This window comes from Pseudophryne corroboree, chromosome 2 (genome assembly GCF_028390025.1).
Source record: "Pseudophryne corroboree isolate aPseCor3 chromosome 2, aPseCor3.hap2, whole genome shotgun sequence".
In the NCBI taxonomy this organism is placed as follows: domain Eukaryota; kingdom Metazoa; phylum Chordata; class Amphibia; order Anura; family Myobatrachidae; genus Pseudophryne; species Pseudophryne corroboree.
The window spans coordinates 745,505,958-745,518,448 of record NC_086445.1 but is presented as its reverse complement, the minus strand read 5'-3'; the positions used below and the strand labels follow the sequence as shown (position 1 = coordinate 745,518,448).

The following is a 12,491-nucleotide window of genomic DNA, read 5'->3' as shown; positions in this document are numbered from 1 at the left end:
CATTATGCCACACACCGCAATGCCCATTACACATTAAGTCCTACAGTAAGGCTTCTAATTACTTTTAAATTACCTGCTCGTTGCCAGGGGTTTCATACTCTTGGTTCCATGCACGGTGCCAGGGGTTTTCATGCCCAGGGTGTCATGTTCGTTGCCAGGGATTTCATGCGGTAGGTGTTATGCTTGTTGCCAGAGGTATCATGTGCTGGGTTTCAAGCTTGTTGCCAGGTGGTAATATTTGTAGCCAGGGGTTTCATGCACTGGGTGTCATGCTCGTTGTTAGGGGGTAATGCTTGTTGCCAGGGATTTTGTGAGCTGGGTGTTGTGCTTGTAACCAGGGGGTAATGCTTGTTGCTAGGGCTGAGCTTCCAGTGCCACATATGCCCCCAGTGCCAGATATTCCCCCACAGTGCCAGGTACACATATACCCCCAGAGCCAAATATGCCCCCCCCCCCAGTGCCAAGTACACATATACCCCCCAGTGCCAAACATGCCCCCCAGTACCAAACATGCCCATCCCCAGTGCCAGGTACGGAGAGAGTTAGATTTGGGTGTGGTGTGTTCAATCTGCAATCTAAATTGCAGTGTAAAAATAAAGCAGCCAGTATATAACCCACCCAAATCTAACTCTCTCTGCACATGTTATATCTGCCCCCCTGCAGTGCACATGGGCCCTCATTCCGAGTTGTTCGCTCGCAAGCTGCTTTAAGCAGCTTTGCACACGCTAAGCCGCCGCCTACTGGGAGTGAATCTTAGCTTATCAAAATTGCGAACGAAAGATTTGCAATATTGCGAAAAGACTACTCTGTGCAGTTTCTGAGTAGCTCGAGACTTACTCTGCCACTGTGATCAGTTCAGTGCTTGTCGTTCCTGGTTTGACGTCACAAACACACCCAGCGTTCGCCCAGACACTCCTCCGTTTCTCCAGCCACTCTCGCGTTTTTCCCAGAAACGGTAGCGTTTTTTCACACATTCCCATAAAACGGCCAGTTTCCGCCCAGAAACACCCACTTCCTGTCAATCACATTACGATCACCAGAACGAAGAAAAAACCTCGTAATGCCGTGAGTAAAATACCTAACTGCATAGCAAATTTACTTGACGCAGTCGCAGTGCGAACATTGCGCATGCGCAGTTAGCGGGAAAATCGCTGCGATGCAAAGAAAATTACAGAGCGAACAACTCTGAATGACCACCACAGTTTTGCCCAACTGCTAAAAAATTTCCTGCTGCGATCAACTTGGAATTACCCCCAAGGTTTTGGCCAGTAGCTAACAAATTTGCTGCTGCGATCAGGTCTGAATTAGGTCCTCTGTCCTGAAGGACCCTAGCAGTTAATGTTTTCCAGACCATGCAGCTCGTGTACAGGTGTATTAATAACTACCTGTCCCTTCATTCCTAACTGCCCCATTCTATAGATCCACAAGTGGCCTGGAAAACATGAAACATTATGGGTCCTTGTGTACTGTGTTTGGCTACCTTATCTTTATTGGAACAAAATATTCCAATATCATAAAGGCCCATGCACACTAGACGAGAAAGTAAAAGATCTCGCTCGGAAGGGTCAATCTGAGCAAGATCTTTTACAATCCCATCTAGTGTGTACACTCAGTGTCGTTAATGATGCGTGCTCCCGCGCATTTTTAACGACCCCCTCCCTCATCTGAACATGTACAGGCAAGGGCGGTCCTTGTTAACGACAGCCCTGCTGCAGATGCAGCATGGGTGTCATTCCTCCCGACGCCCGCCATCGCTACCTTCCACACTGGCATCGGCAAGTGTGTATGCACTTACTGATGCTGGCACTCCGCCGAGTCCCCGCAGCCGCCAATATCGGCGTGGGCGGCGACTCGTTAAGTGTTTATGGGGCTTCTGGCTATCTTAAGCTTCCCTACAGTAGTTTGTGCCTATGCACCTTTACAGAACACATCTGCAAAGGCATAAATATAGGGCTTAATTCAGGGTTGGAGGCAAAGCAGCTGTATTTGTGGGAAGCTGGGGTCTATGTACTAATCCTTGGAGAGAGATAAACTGGATGGAGATAAAGTACCAACCAACCAGCTCCTAATTGTCATTTTACAAACACGGGGGGCGGGATGTGTACATCCTGCCACTTATCGGAAACATACCACAATTATTAACGCAGCATGTAAGTAGAAATGTACAAAGAATAGCCCTCTGAGTGCTGTACTTCAGTGCATGCTTAGTGTTAGTGGTGGCCGCCGGGGGGTGGATTGAGGTACTGGGAGTGATTTGATTGGATCCCTCTCAGGGGGAATTGCGAAGAGGCCATAGGTTTCTATTGGGTAATGCCAGCTACAGCTGGCATTACCCACCTGGTCCAGGCCCTGGAATGTATCATTTCCGGAAGTTTGGTTCTGTACATATGGGAAATGTGATCACATTTAGAAAACTTCAGTTTTTTTATTTTTGGACACATTTTCCTTTTAGAACATCCCAGCCCAAAAGCCAGATTTACTAAGCCTTAAAAAGTGATAAAATGGAGAGTGAGAAACTACCAGCCAATCAGCTCCTAACCAGTGTTGGACTGGGGCATGAATGGCCCACTGGGGGAATGTAGTGGTAGGGGCCCATGTTTATGGGTGTAGACAGTCTCCGGAGGGCGTGTGGCCAGCCGCCACATTGGTTTGCCTTACCTTTAGAGAGTGCATGGGCTGGGCCACTTGATAAACATTGAGTATATAGTAAATACTGCTAGTGCATGCATGATAATGTACCAGATGAATAACAGCAATGCTCTGTAGAAAATACACCATAGTCATATGCAGTATAATGTAACATATGTATAATGTATAATTCAAGTACCCAGTCTGGAACAGGATCCCTAGAGGAGGAGGAGGAGGAGGGCCCACCAGGGGTTTCCCCTGTACCCCTGTGGGCCAGTCCAACTCTGCTCCTAACTGTCATTTTTCGAACATAGTCTGTGACATGGCAGTTAGGAGCTGATTGGCTGGTACTTTATCAGTCTTCACTATTCAAAGCTTAGTACATCTCCCCCCGAGATCCATCTAAGATCTGTCAGAATCATGAAGGTATGCAAGAAAGGAAAAATAAATAAATCAGAACTAACTAAATTAAGGGGGAAATGTACTAAGCAATGAAAAGAGAGAAGTTGCCCATGGCAACCAATCAGCATTGAAGTGACATTTATCATTTGCATACTATAAAATTGTACAGAGCAGCTAATTGGTTGCCATGGGAAACCAGGTAGGAAACTTAGGTTGAGATGTACTAAGCAGTGAATAGAGTGTAGTAGTGAGCATGTGGAGAAGTTTCCCATGGCAACCAGAAGTTTCCTACCTGCCCAGTTACAGGTAGAGATCATATTATGGAGAATCCCAATTTTTCCCTGCGATCTTCTCAGAGACGAGTTGAAACAGATATAGGAAAGAGAGAAATTTATATTCACTGCAACAATCCTGCTAATCAACAATGCATGACTAATTATGCAAGGGACAGCACTTCCGATAAGATCTGTCTCTTGCAAACACAGGACATTTGGGTTTATGACCCCTGAGTCCTAATATGTAGGTGTGGCCAATGGTCTGCATATGTGCAAACCGCGTGTGTGCGTGAGGTGGGGGGGGGGGGGGAGAGGGTGTCCTCGGTTACTTCTCAGGAGAACTCTGCGGAAAGAAGCCGGCAACGGTAACTATAGTCCTGTACATGCTCTGAAAAGTTTGAGCACATTTTTTAGGGTCACAAAAATGGGAATTATTTTTCTGACGCATTTTGCTACCAACTATGAATAAAGCCTCCGATAGCAAGACCTATGGCAATTAATGACTATATTTAAGATAAATTTGCATACATTTTACCTTGTATGATAAAGCTGTTAATTTAGGTTGCTATCTATTACTCCATTAAGCATAAGAACTTGATGTATTTTATTTCCCCCCTTATTAGACATTTGTCTTCCAACTGAGGTTGAGAATGAGTGGGTCTGTTATTGAAGACACCCCTATTGCTGTGGACTATTGGCGTATCCGGAGATACAGCAACATCAGACTCTTCTTTCTGTCCCATATGCACAGTGATCATACCGAGGGTTTATTGTCTACATGGTCACATCCATTGTACTGTTCGGCAGTCACAGCCAAGATCCTTGAACATAAGTTGAAGGTACAGTATGAAATAATGTAAAAGTAGAAAACAAAACAAAAACATTAAGGCAGGTAGTTTTATGATGAAATCTTATCTATATAATAACTCTGTAAAGTTTGTACCGTCTCCTACATGCTTGTGCAGTGGGAGCCCATTCTATTGGCAGGACCTATGATACTGATATACGTGACATTAGTGTGTGATGGATGTCAGTCCACACAATGAACAACACAATGGGGTATATGCAATTGCGGTCGAATTCCCGAAAATGTCGAAAAACGGGACATTTTCGCCAAAAAAAAGAATTCGACAATGCAATACAGTACTTTTCGCAAAAAAAACGGCCATTCCAAATTCGACTTTTTGAAATTCGATATTTGTCAAATTCGACATTTCTCTTTCATCCACTAGGGGGACACTGGAGTCTTATACAGTAGGGGTGTGAAGCTTGCAACCGGAGGTGTGGCACAATCTAAAATTAGCATTGTCTGCACAGCCGGTTCCTCCCCCTTCACAGCCCTCCTCCCTCAGTTTGAAAAATTGTGCCAAGGAGGTAACAGGCACAGAAGGAGCTCCTGCTCCATTTCAATACTGAGACTGAGTTAACCTAATGAAAAGGGGGACGAAAGTCTTAACAATAGAGAGACAATGATCCCTACTAAAGGGGATCTGCATCTCTCCTCAGAAAATCCGGAGCACAGAGTCAGCAGTGAGTACTGGTTGTAAAAGGGCCCTAGTTATAGTTAAACTTTAGATACAGGGCATAAAAAGAAAAAGAACAGTAACAAATAGCTTTTTCATGGATCCAGGAGGCAGTTTAACAGTCTCCCTCCCGCGGACCACACACGCTGTTAACCTTCTAGCTCTAAGCACTGGAACTCAGCAGCACAGCTTTCCCCACCGCCCCCCTCCTTCCCCTGGCGCTGTGACACAAGGGGAGACAGCAAACTGGCCAGCTAGACAAGAGATCACTTTTAAATACCGCTTCATGTCCGCTCCCCCGTCCGCCCCTCCTGCCTATACAAACGGAGGCTGAGGAAGACATAGCGCGGCTGTCAACGGCCGTATAACGCCGCCGCTTAAACACAGCGGGATACTTCAAAAGTGCCTCCCGCTGAAACGATCTTTCGCGGCTAGCAGCCGCAGCTTCCCCTGCAATCCGCCGGGACCTGGGCTGTACCCCCCACACGCCTCCCGCCGCCGGCGCTAGTACGAGGGCGCTGGGGGCTGGAACATCTGATGGGAGAAGAGCAGCAGCGGCTTCTCAACGCGGCTGCCGTATAACTTAATACCTGGCAGGCTAGCAAGCTCCCCCGCCGCCCCCCTTCTTTTATAGACCTCCAGCTGCCAGCGCAACATGGAGGGAACTGGGGGAGACAATAAATGTGGAGGGAATGTATAGAAAACGGGCTGGGGCAGAGTGACACTTTAGTGAATATATATATATATATATATATATATATTAAATATATAGTGGCGGCCATTTTAAAACTATTAGAGGCGCCTAAAAGTTTCTATTAGAAGGTATACGCCCCTTTAGACTAGTTAGGCTTCCAGACCAGTCATAGCAAAGGAACAGGTTTTGTTATGATAGAACACTGCTCCCTCTAGTGGATATTTTATATATAGGACTCTGCTGCAATGGATTTTCAATGTACTCTAACAAAGAGTTGGCTATATATTTTCAAGGGACTTCTACACAAAAGATCCCGACGAAATTAAGGGAACGACTGGATCACAAACCCGACCCCAGAACTGAAATACAGTTGGGTGTGCGAGGGTGGCAACAGCTGGTGATATTCTTCTTATTATTATTATTACTTTAATTTTTTATTTTTTATGTATGGGTCCACATTTACCTTAACCTTTAATAGGATTACTGAGATTTGCCAGTCGGACTTAATCCCCTGCTGTAATGACTTAATCCCCTGCTGTATTGTTCGAAGACAATAGCCGAAGGGTTTATGCTAAGAAGTCATGTTGTGCCTATGCGCAGAAAACTAGTCGAGATAACCGGGGACTCATCTGTAGTATATAATGAAATTATCCAGCTAGATGAATCCGGTGTATCTTTAATATCCATCACCCGTTACGGTCTTTCTGTTCCTATTATAAAGGTGGAAAGCACTGAGAAGCGCTCTATGGGGTGCGGCTTCAGATGTTAAAAGCACTTACCAAGAGCTTATTATGTGTGCACAAACTGTAATAAGATCAGCGCTAGTTTGGGTGACTCCCGGGTATGCGTTCCTGTTTAGTTAAAGGCGCTCAACACGGGAGCAAGGTTCCGCCAAAGATTTCAAAAGAAATGTCAGAGACCATGGAGGTATTCTGATTTAACTGAATCCCTCCTGCGCAAGCATTATGCAATGTGAGCAAGGCTTTTCAGAGAACCCTCCCCATCTTACACGAAGGAGGAAGAGGGTCTTATAGTTGAAAGGGCGAGATAATTGAGTCTGCCTTAGTTCAGGAGTTTAGATTCCCTTATAGAAGCGGTTATGGAGATCCTAAGTTTCCTGACGTAAGGAGTTAAGGAACCAGAGTGTTTTTCGATTTATTCGTATCCTTCTCCTCATTGACAAATGTCACCTATGCCTAACGTGACCGCCTAAAAGGATATGTGCACACTGCATTAAAATCACATTTTATAACAGCACATTTGTAGCATGGGCTGGGCGTAAGAAAGTCGCCTGGAGGAAATTTCTCAGCGGAGCATATCCGAGAATCAGCGACTTATATGTGCCAGACTTCAAGGGTCGCTAGTAACACAGCGCCCCACATCTCTGTTTTGGCCATTTACACTAGAAGAATTTTATGGCTCAGAGAATGGCTAGTGGTCTATGATTCCAGGAGTAGAGGCTGTTCCATTTTGGGGGTTAGATGTTATTTTAGGAGTTAGACAAGTGGATTTTGCAGGCAACTACAGTGAAATCTACCTTTCTACCTACTTCTTACTCGAGCACCACTTCACACGTTAGAGGAAGTTGCTCGGGACCAGTGTTTAAGTTCATTCGATCGCTGTCGTACCTAGCCAGAAGACAGTCGACACCACAAAAGCAGGACAAACCTATGGCAGGAGGGTCTTCCTGCTCACCTGGGGTCCACCTTGGGGACGTCTGGGCCAAAACATCACCAGACGTCTGGGTCACCAAGATATTTCCCAGGGTTACTGGATAGAAGTGCAAGAGTGTACACTCAGGCTGTGTATTAACAATGCGAGGGCCTAAGGTGCCCGTTGCGAGCAGGAGCGTTACAGAAGGCAAGAATCCTGCATACAAAGGCTTAAGTCGCCAGTCCCTAATCCTCACTGATGAATGGGATTTTATTCAAAACTTTTGGTAATGCAAAATACCTTCATATTCCGATTCGGACCCCTCACCAAGCTTACTTAAGATTTGCACCGGTGTGGGATCACTACCGAATCAGGGCCCTGCCATTAGGTCTATAATCAGCCCCAAGACTCTTTATAAAGATCATAACAATAGCGATGACAGGATTGAGACAGTTGGGGGTCACGATCATACCTTATCAAGACCTCTTCACAGAAACAGCTGATAAAGGATGGTCAGCATCTCATCGAATTCTCATTCAACATGGGTGGATTGGGAACTTCTAGAAATCCAACCTCATGCCAACTCAAGGGAGTCAATTCCTCTGTCTCATCTTGGACACTATACAATTGAGAGTATTCCTACCAGAGCACTAGATCCAGGACCCACAAAGGTTAGTGGCTCAGGTACGGAGGACACAGATGGTTTCTCTATACCTCTGTGTGCCACTTCTAGAGAAGAGGGTGGCGTCATTCACAGCGCTCCGGTACGACAGACTTCATTCCCGACCATTCCAGATGACACTCATTGCTCAGGGAGCAGATTCGCACTGGCTTCTACATCAAAGAATCCAACATCCACCACGCATACGACCCTACGGATTTGGTGGTCATTGCACAAGAATCTCGCAGCATACAAGAGATTCTGCATTTGGGATTGGAGGATCCTGACAACGGACGCCAGTCTCAGAGGTTGGGATACCGTCCTAGTGGTACAAAGTCCTAACGGTTTGCAGATTCAGGATGGAATAAATCCAGTCAGTTATTGCGGGCTTAGAGCATGAAGGGCAACCTGCCCAGATACATTCTCGAACTGAGAGCTGTTTACAATGCGCTTCTCTTAGCCGCAGACCTAGTCATGGGTCAACACTCAAAGATACAGTCGGACAATGTCACGACGACTGCTTACATAAACCATCAAGTAGGAACAAAGAGCAGGATGGCGTTAAAGAAAGCCACAAAGATCTTGTTGTGGGAAGAAGGGCGAAACATCATCCTCTCTGCAGTGTTCATTCCAGGTGTGGAAAACTGGAAAGCAAATGATCTCAGCCGCCAGGACATGCATCCGGGAGAGTAGTGCCTACATCCACGGATTTTCGACACGGGGGTGAGGAGATGTGGTATACCTCTAGTCGATCTAATGGCGCCTCAGCGAAACCATCAGCTTCCCAGATCTGTGTCCAGGACAAAATATCCAGCAGCAGAAGGAGTGGATGCAGTAACACTTCCTTGGTGTTACAGGAGGGTTTACATTTCTCCATCTTTCCCACTCATACCAAGGGTTCTGAAACGGTTGAACCGAGAATGAGAATGGGCAATTCTAATTGCACCAGATTGGCCCCAAAGGAGTGGGTACTCTGACCTGCGAGGGTTACTAGTGGAAGATCCTTGGCGATTACCTCAAAGGGAGGACCTGCTATCTCAGGGACTGTTCCAACACCCAGACCTGCATAGGCTGCGTTTAACAGCGTGGTTATTGTAACACGGATCTTAAGAAACAGAGGGATACCTAGAACGGCCATTCCTATGATGATTACCGCTAGGAAGCCGGTCACAGCCCTGCACTACTACAGGATTTGGAAGAGGTACATGGACTGGTGTCAACTTGACCGTGGGTGGAATTCGGCGAATTCCAGACTTCTACTATTCCTTCAGACCGGTCTAGATGTAGGACTGAGACTGGGCTCTCTGAACGTTCAAATTTCAGCTCTCTCCATCCTAGGTCAGCAAGCAGTTAGCATTCTTGCCAGAGGTTCAAGTTTTTTTACAGGGGGTTCTGAGGATACAACCCCCTTTTCGCCCTACAAAGGCGCCATGGGACTTAAATTTGGGTTGGAATTTTTCAGATATCCAACATTTGAGTCGTTGACAAGAACAGACCTGAACTATCTCTATTGGAAGGTCACGTTCTTGCTTGCCTTGGTTTCGCCAGGCGGGTTCCTGAGTGGGAGCCTTATTGGGTTAGAGTCCTTTGAATGTCTCATGGAGTTAGAGCAGAACTCCGTACAAGAACAGGTTTCCTTCTTAAGGTTGTTTCGGGGTTTCACGTAAACCAGCCACTTGTGGTCCCATCTTTCCGAGGTCTCGCAGATGGGGACGTGTCCTCATAGGCGTGCGCAGCACATTTTATTAGGGGGTGCACCATTGGAGGGGTGTGTCTAGCACCGCCTTTTGGGCGTGTCTAGCACCATCTATTGACGGTCAACGCAATATAAAATATCCACCCTTGTACCAATCCTAATAAAGCAGATACATTGTCAGATGTTGTGGTGTGCACGAAACAAACACCTCTGATGGCACTCACTGCAATTACACTGCTCCTCCTCAGCCTGGTCTGGCTCCCCCTCTCTTTCCCCTGCAAGCTGACACTGACAGTCGTACACTAGTACTGCTGCTGCTGGAAAAACGAGTGACGTGTCAATGTTGCTGCCGACCGCCTGCCAGTATTGAATCTGTCTTAACTCTGGCTGCATGCTGATCCTCATCATTGGCTGGCGTTGGCATAGCATAGAAGGAGAGAGGTGGGCGTGTGGCGGGTGGGCGTGCGAGCAGCATGACGTAATCACGTCACATCATGCTGTTTTTGTACATGGAGGTGGAGCCGGGAGTTTAAAAGCCAGTGGCAGTGGCACCCTTGATTAACCCAGGCGTCCGGTCAGTGATGCAGTCCTGACAGGGTGCAGCGTAGAGGGGACAGTGATCATCCTGCTTGGCTATCGCTGCATCAGGCATGCGAGATCGGGGTGCCAGACAGGGGGTGCCTGTGCGCACCAGGCACCCCCCCTGCGCACACCTATGCGTGTCCTTGGATGTTGTCCGAGCTTTACGGGTATACGTACAAGTTACGTCGTCCTTCAGAATGTCGGACCATTGTTTGTTCTTTATGATGGGCCAAAGACGGGTTGGCCAACATCTACGCAGTCTGTGTCTAGGTGAATTCGACTTGCTTATATTTCCTGTAGCAATCAGGTTCCGGTTCAGACGGGTGCTCCTACCAGATCAGTGGGTGCCTCGTGGACGGCCGTCAGAGGTGTTTTCGCTACTCAACTTTGCAGAGCGGCGACGTGGTCCTCAGCCCACACGTTCGCGAAATTTTACAAGTTTGATGCCCTGGCGTCCGGACGCTCTAAGTTCGGACGTTTAGTTTTGCAGGCCACTGACAGCACTCCCTCCCTGGGGGATAACTTTGGGACGTCCCCTACTGTATAAGACTCCAGTGTCCCCTAGTGGATGAAAGAGAAAAGAGGATTTTGGTACTTACCGATAAATCCATTTCTCTGAATCCTCTAGGGGACACTGGACGCCCGCCTCAGTGCTGTCAGTCTGCTGGGTTCACACTTCCTGTTCAAAGGACTCTTGTGACCCACATAGTTAGTCCCAGGACTTTGACAAACAAGGTCATAGGATCAAATCACATTGTGGCTCTGTGCCTAATATGGATTTTACATAGTTTTTCCAAACAGCGTTGATTTTCCAGTTAAGAGTTCTTGGGTGCTGTTTGATAGGTTGTACGGTTCGGTTCCTCGCCATGTGCTCAAGTGTCATGTCCTATTCTCTCAGTCAAATTTTCCAAACTGAGGGAGGAGGGCTGTGAAGGGGGAGGAACCGGCTGTGCAGACAATGCTAATTTTAGATTGTGCCACACCTCCGGTTGCAAGCTTCACACCCCTACTGTATAAGACTCCAGTGTCCCCTAGAGGATTCAGAGAAATGGATTTATCGGTAAGTACCAAAATCCTCTTTTCTGCAATGGTACAAATGCGGCATTTCGACAAAAGTATATTCAATTGAAGATTGTAAATTCGACAACAGTGCTTTTAGACAGTAAATTCGTCATTTTCAATCCGCCACACTTTGCTGGCGGACTCTAATAAAAAAAATGTAAAAACATGTTTTTTTGTGTGTTTTTTTTATTGGTAATAGCATATCTATTTATATTAGAAGGGATTAGGTACTTGGTTTGTCTATTTAGGAGGCACAAGTATTTATATATTTTCAAAAATATATATATATATATATATATATATTTTTTTTTTATGGAATGGTGTAAAAATCAGAAGAAAAAAATGCGTGGGGTCCCCCCTCCTAAGCATAACCAGCCTCGGGCTCTTTGAGCCGGTCCTGGTTGCCAAAATACGGGGGGGAAAATGACAGGGGATCCTGCGGCCGTGGCATTAAATACCCAACTAGTCACCCCTGGCCGGGGTACCCTGGAGGAGTGGGGACCCCTTCAATCAAGGCCCCCCCCCCAGCCACCCAAGGGCCAGGGGTGAAGCCCCAGGCTGTCCCACCCCATCCAAGGGCTGCGGATGGGAGGCTAATAGCCTTGTTGAAAATGTAAGAATATTGTTTTTTGCAGAAGAACTACAAGTCCCAGCAAGCCTCTCCCGCAAGCCGGTACTTGGAGAACCACAAGTACCAGCATGCGGGGGGGAAACGGGCCCTCTGGTACCTGTAGTTCTACTGCAAAAAAAATACCCAAATAAAAACAGGACACAGACACCGTGAAAGTATAACTTTATTACATACATGCCGACACACATACTTACCTATGTTGACACGCCGACTCTGGCCTCGTCTCCAATGTCGACGTCCGGGGTACCTGAAAATAAAATTATACTCACCTGATCCAGTATCCGGTTCTTTTATTATAACCAACGTACTTGGCAAAACAAAAAAACGCATTTACCCAAACCAGACGGACTGAAAGGGGTCCCATGTTTACACATGGGACCCCTTTCCCCGAACGCAGAGACCCCCCATGACTCCTGTCACAGAAAGGTCCCTTCAGCCAATCAGGAAGCGCCACTTCGTGGCACTCTCCTGATTGGCTTTGCGCGTCTGAGCTGGCAGACAGCGCATCGCACAGCTCCCTCCATTAGTTTCAATGGTGGGAACTTTGCGGTCAGCGGTGGGGTTACCCGCGGTCAGCGGCTGACCGCGGGTGACCTCACCGCTTACCGCAAAGTTCCCACCATTGAAGATAATGGAGGGGACTGTGCGATGCGCGTCTGACAGCTCTGACGCGCAAAGCCAATC

At 47.0% G+C, this 12,491-nt stretch overlaps 1 protein-coding gene across 2 annotated transcripts in view; it reads left to right on the top strand.

Moving 5' to 3' along the window:
* Positions 1 to 12,491, top strand: part of LOC135051160 (5' exonuclease Apollo-like) — a 223,050-nt gene that overhangs the window by 54,874 nt on the left and 155,685 nt on the right. For both annotated transcript variants that reach the window (XM_063957292.1, XM_063957293.1), the window contains one exon: positions 3,929 to 4,144. In XM_063957292.1, the coding sequence (XP_063813362.1) occupies positions 3,956 to 4,144 (189 nt within the window). In that variant the 5' untranslated portion in view covers positions 3,929 to 3,955. The remainder of the gene's footprint in view (positions 1 to 3,928; positions 4,145 to 12,491) is intronic.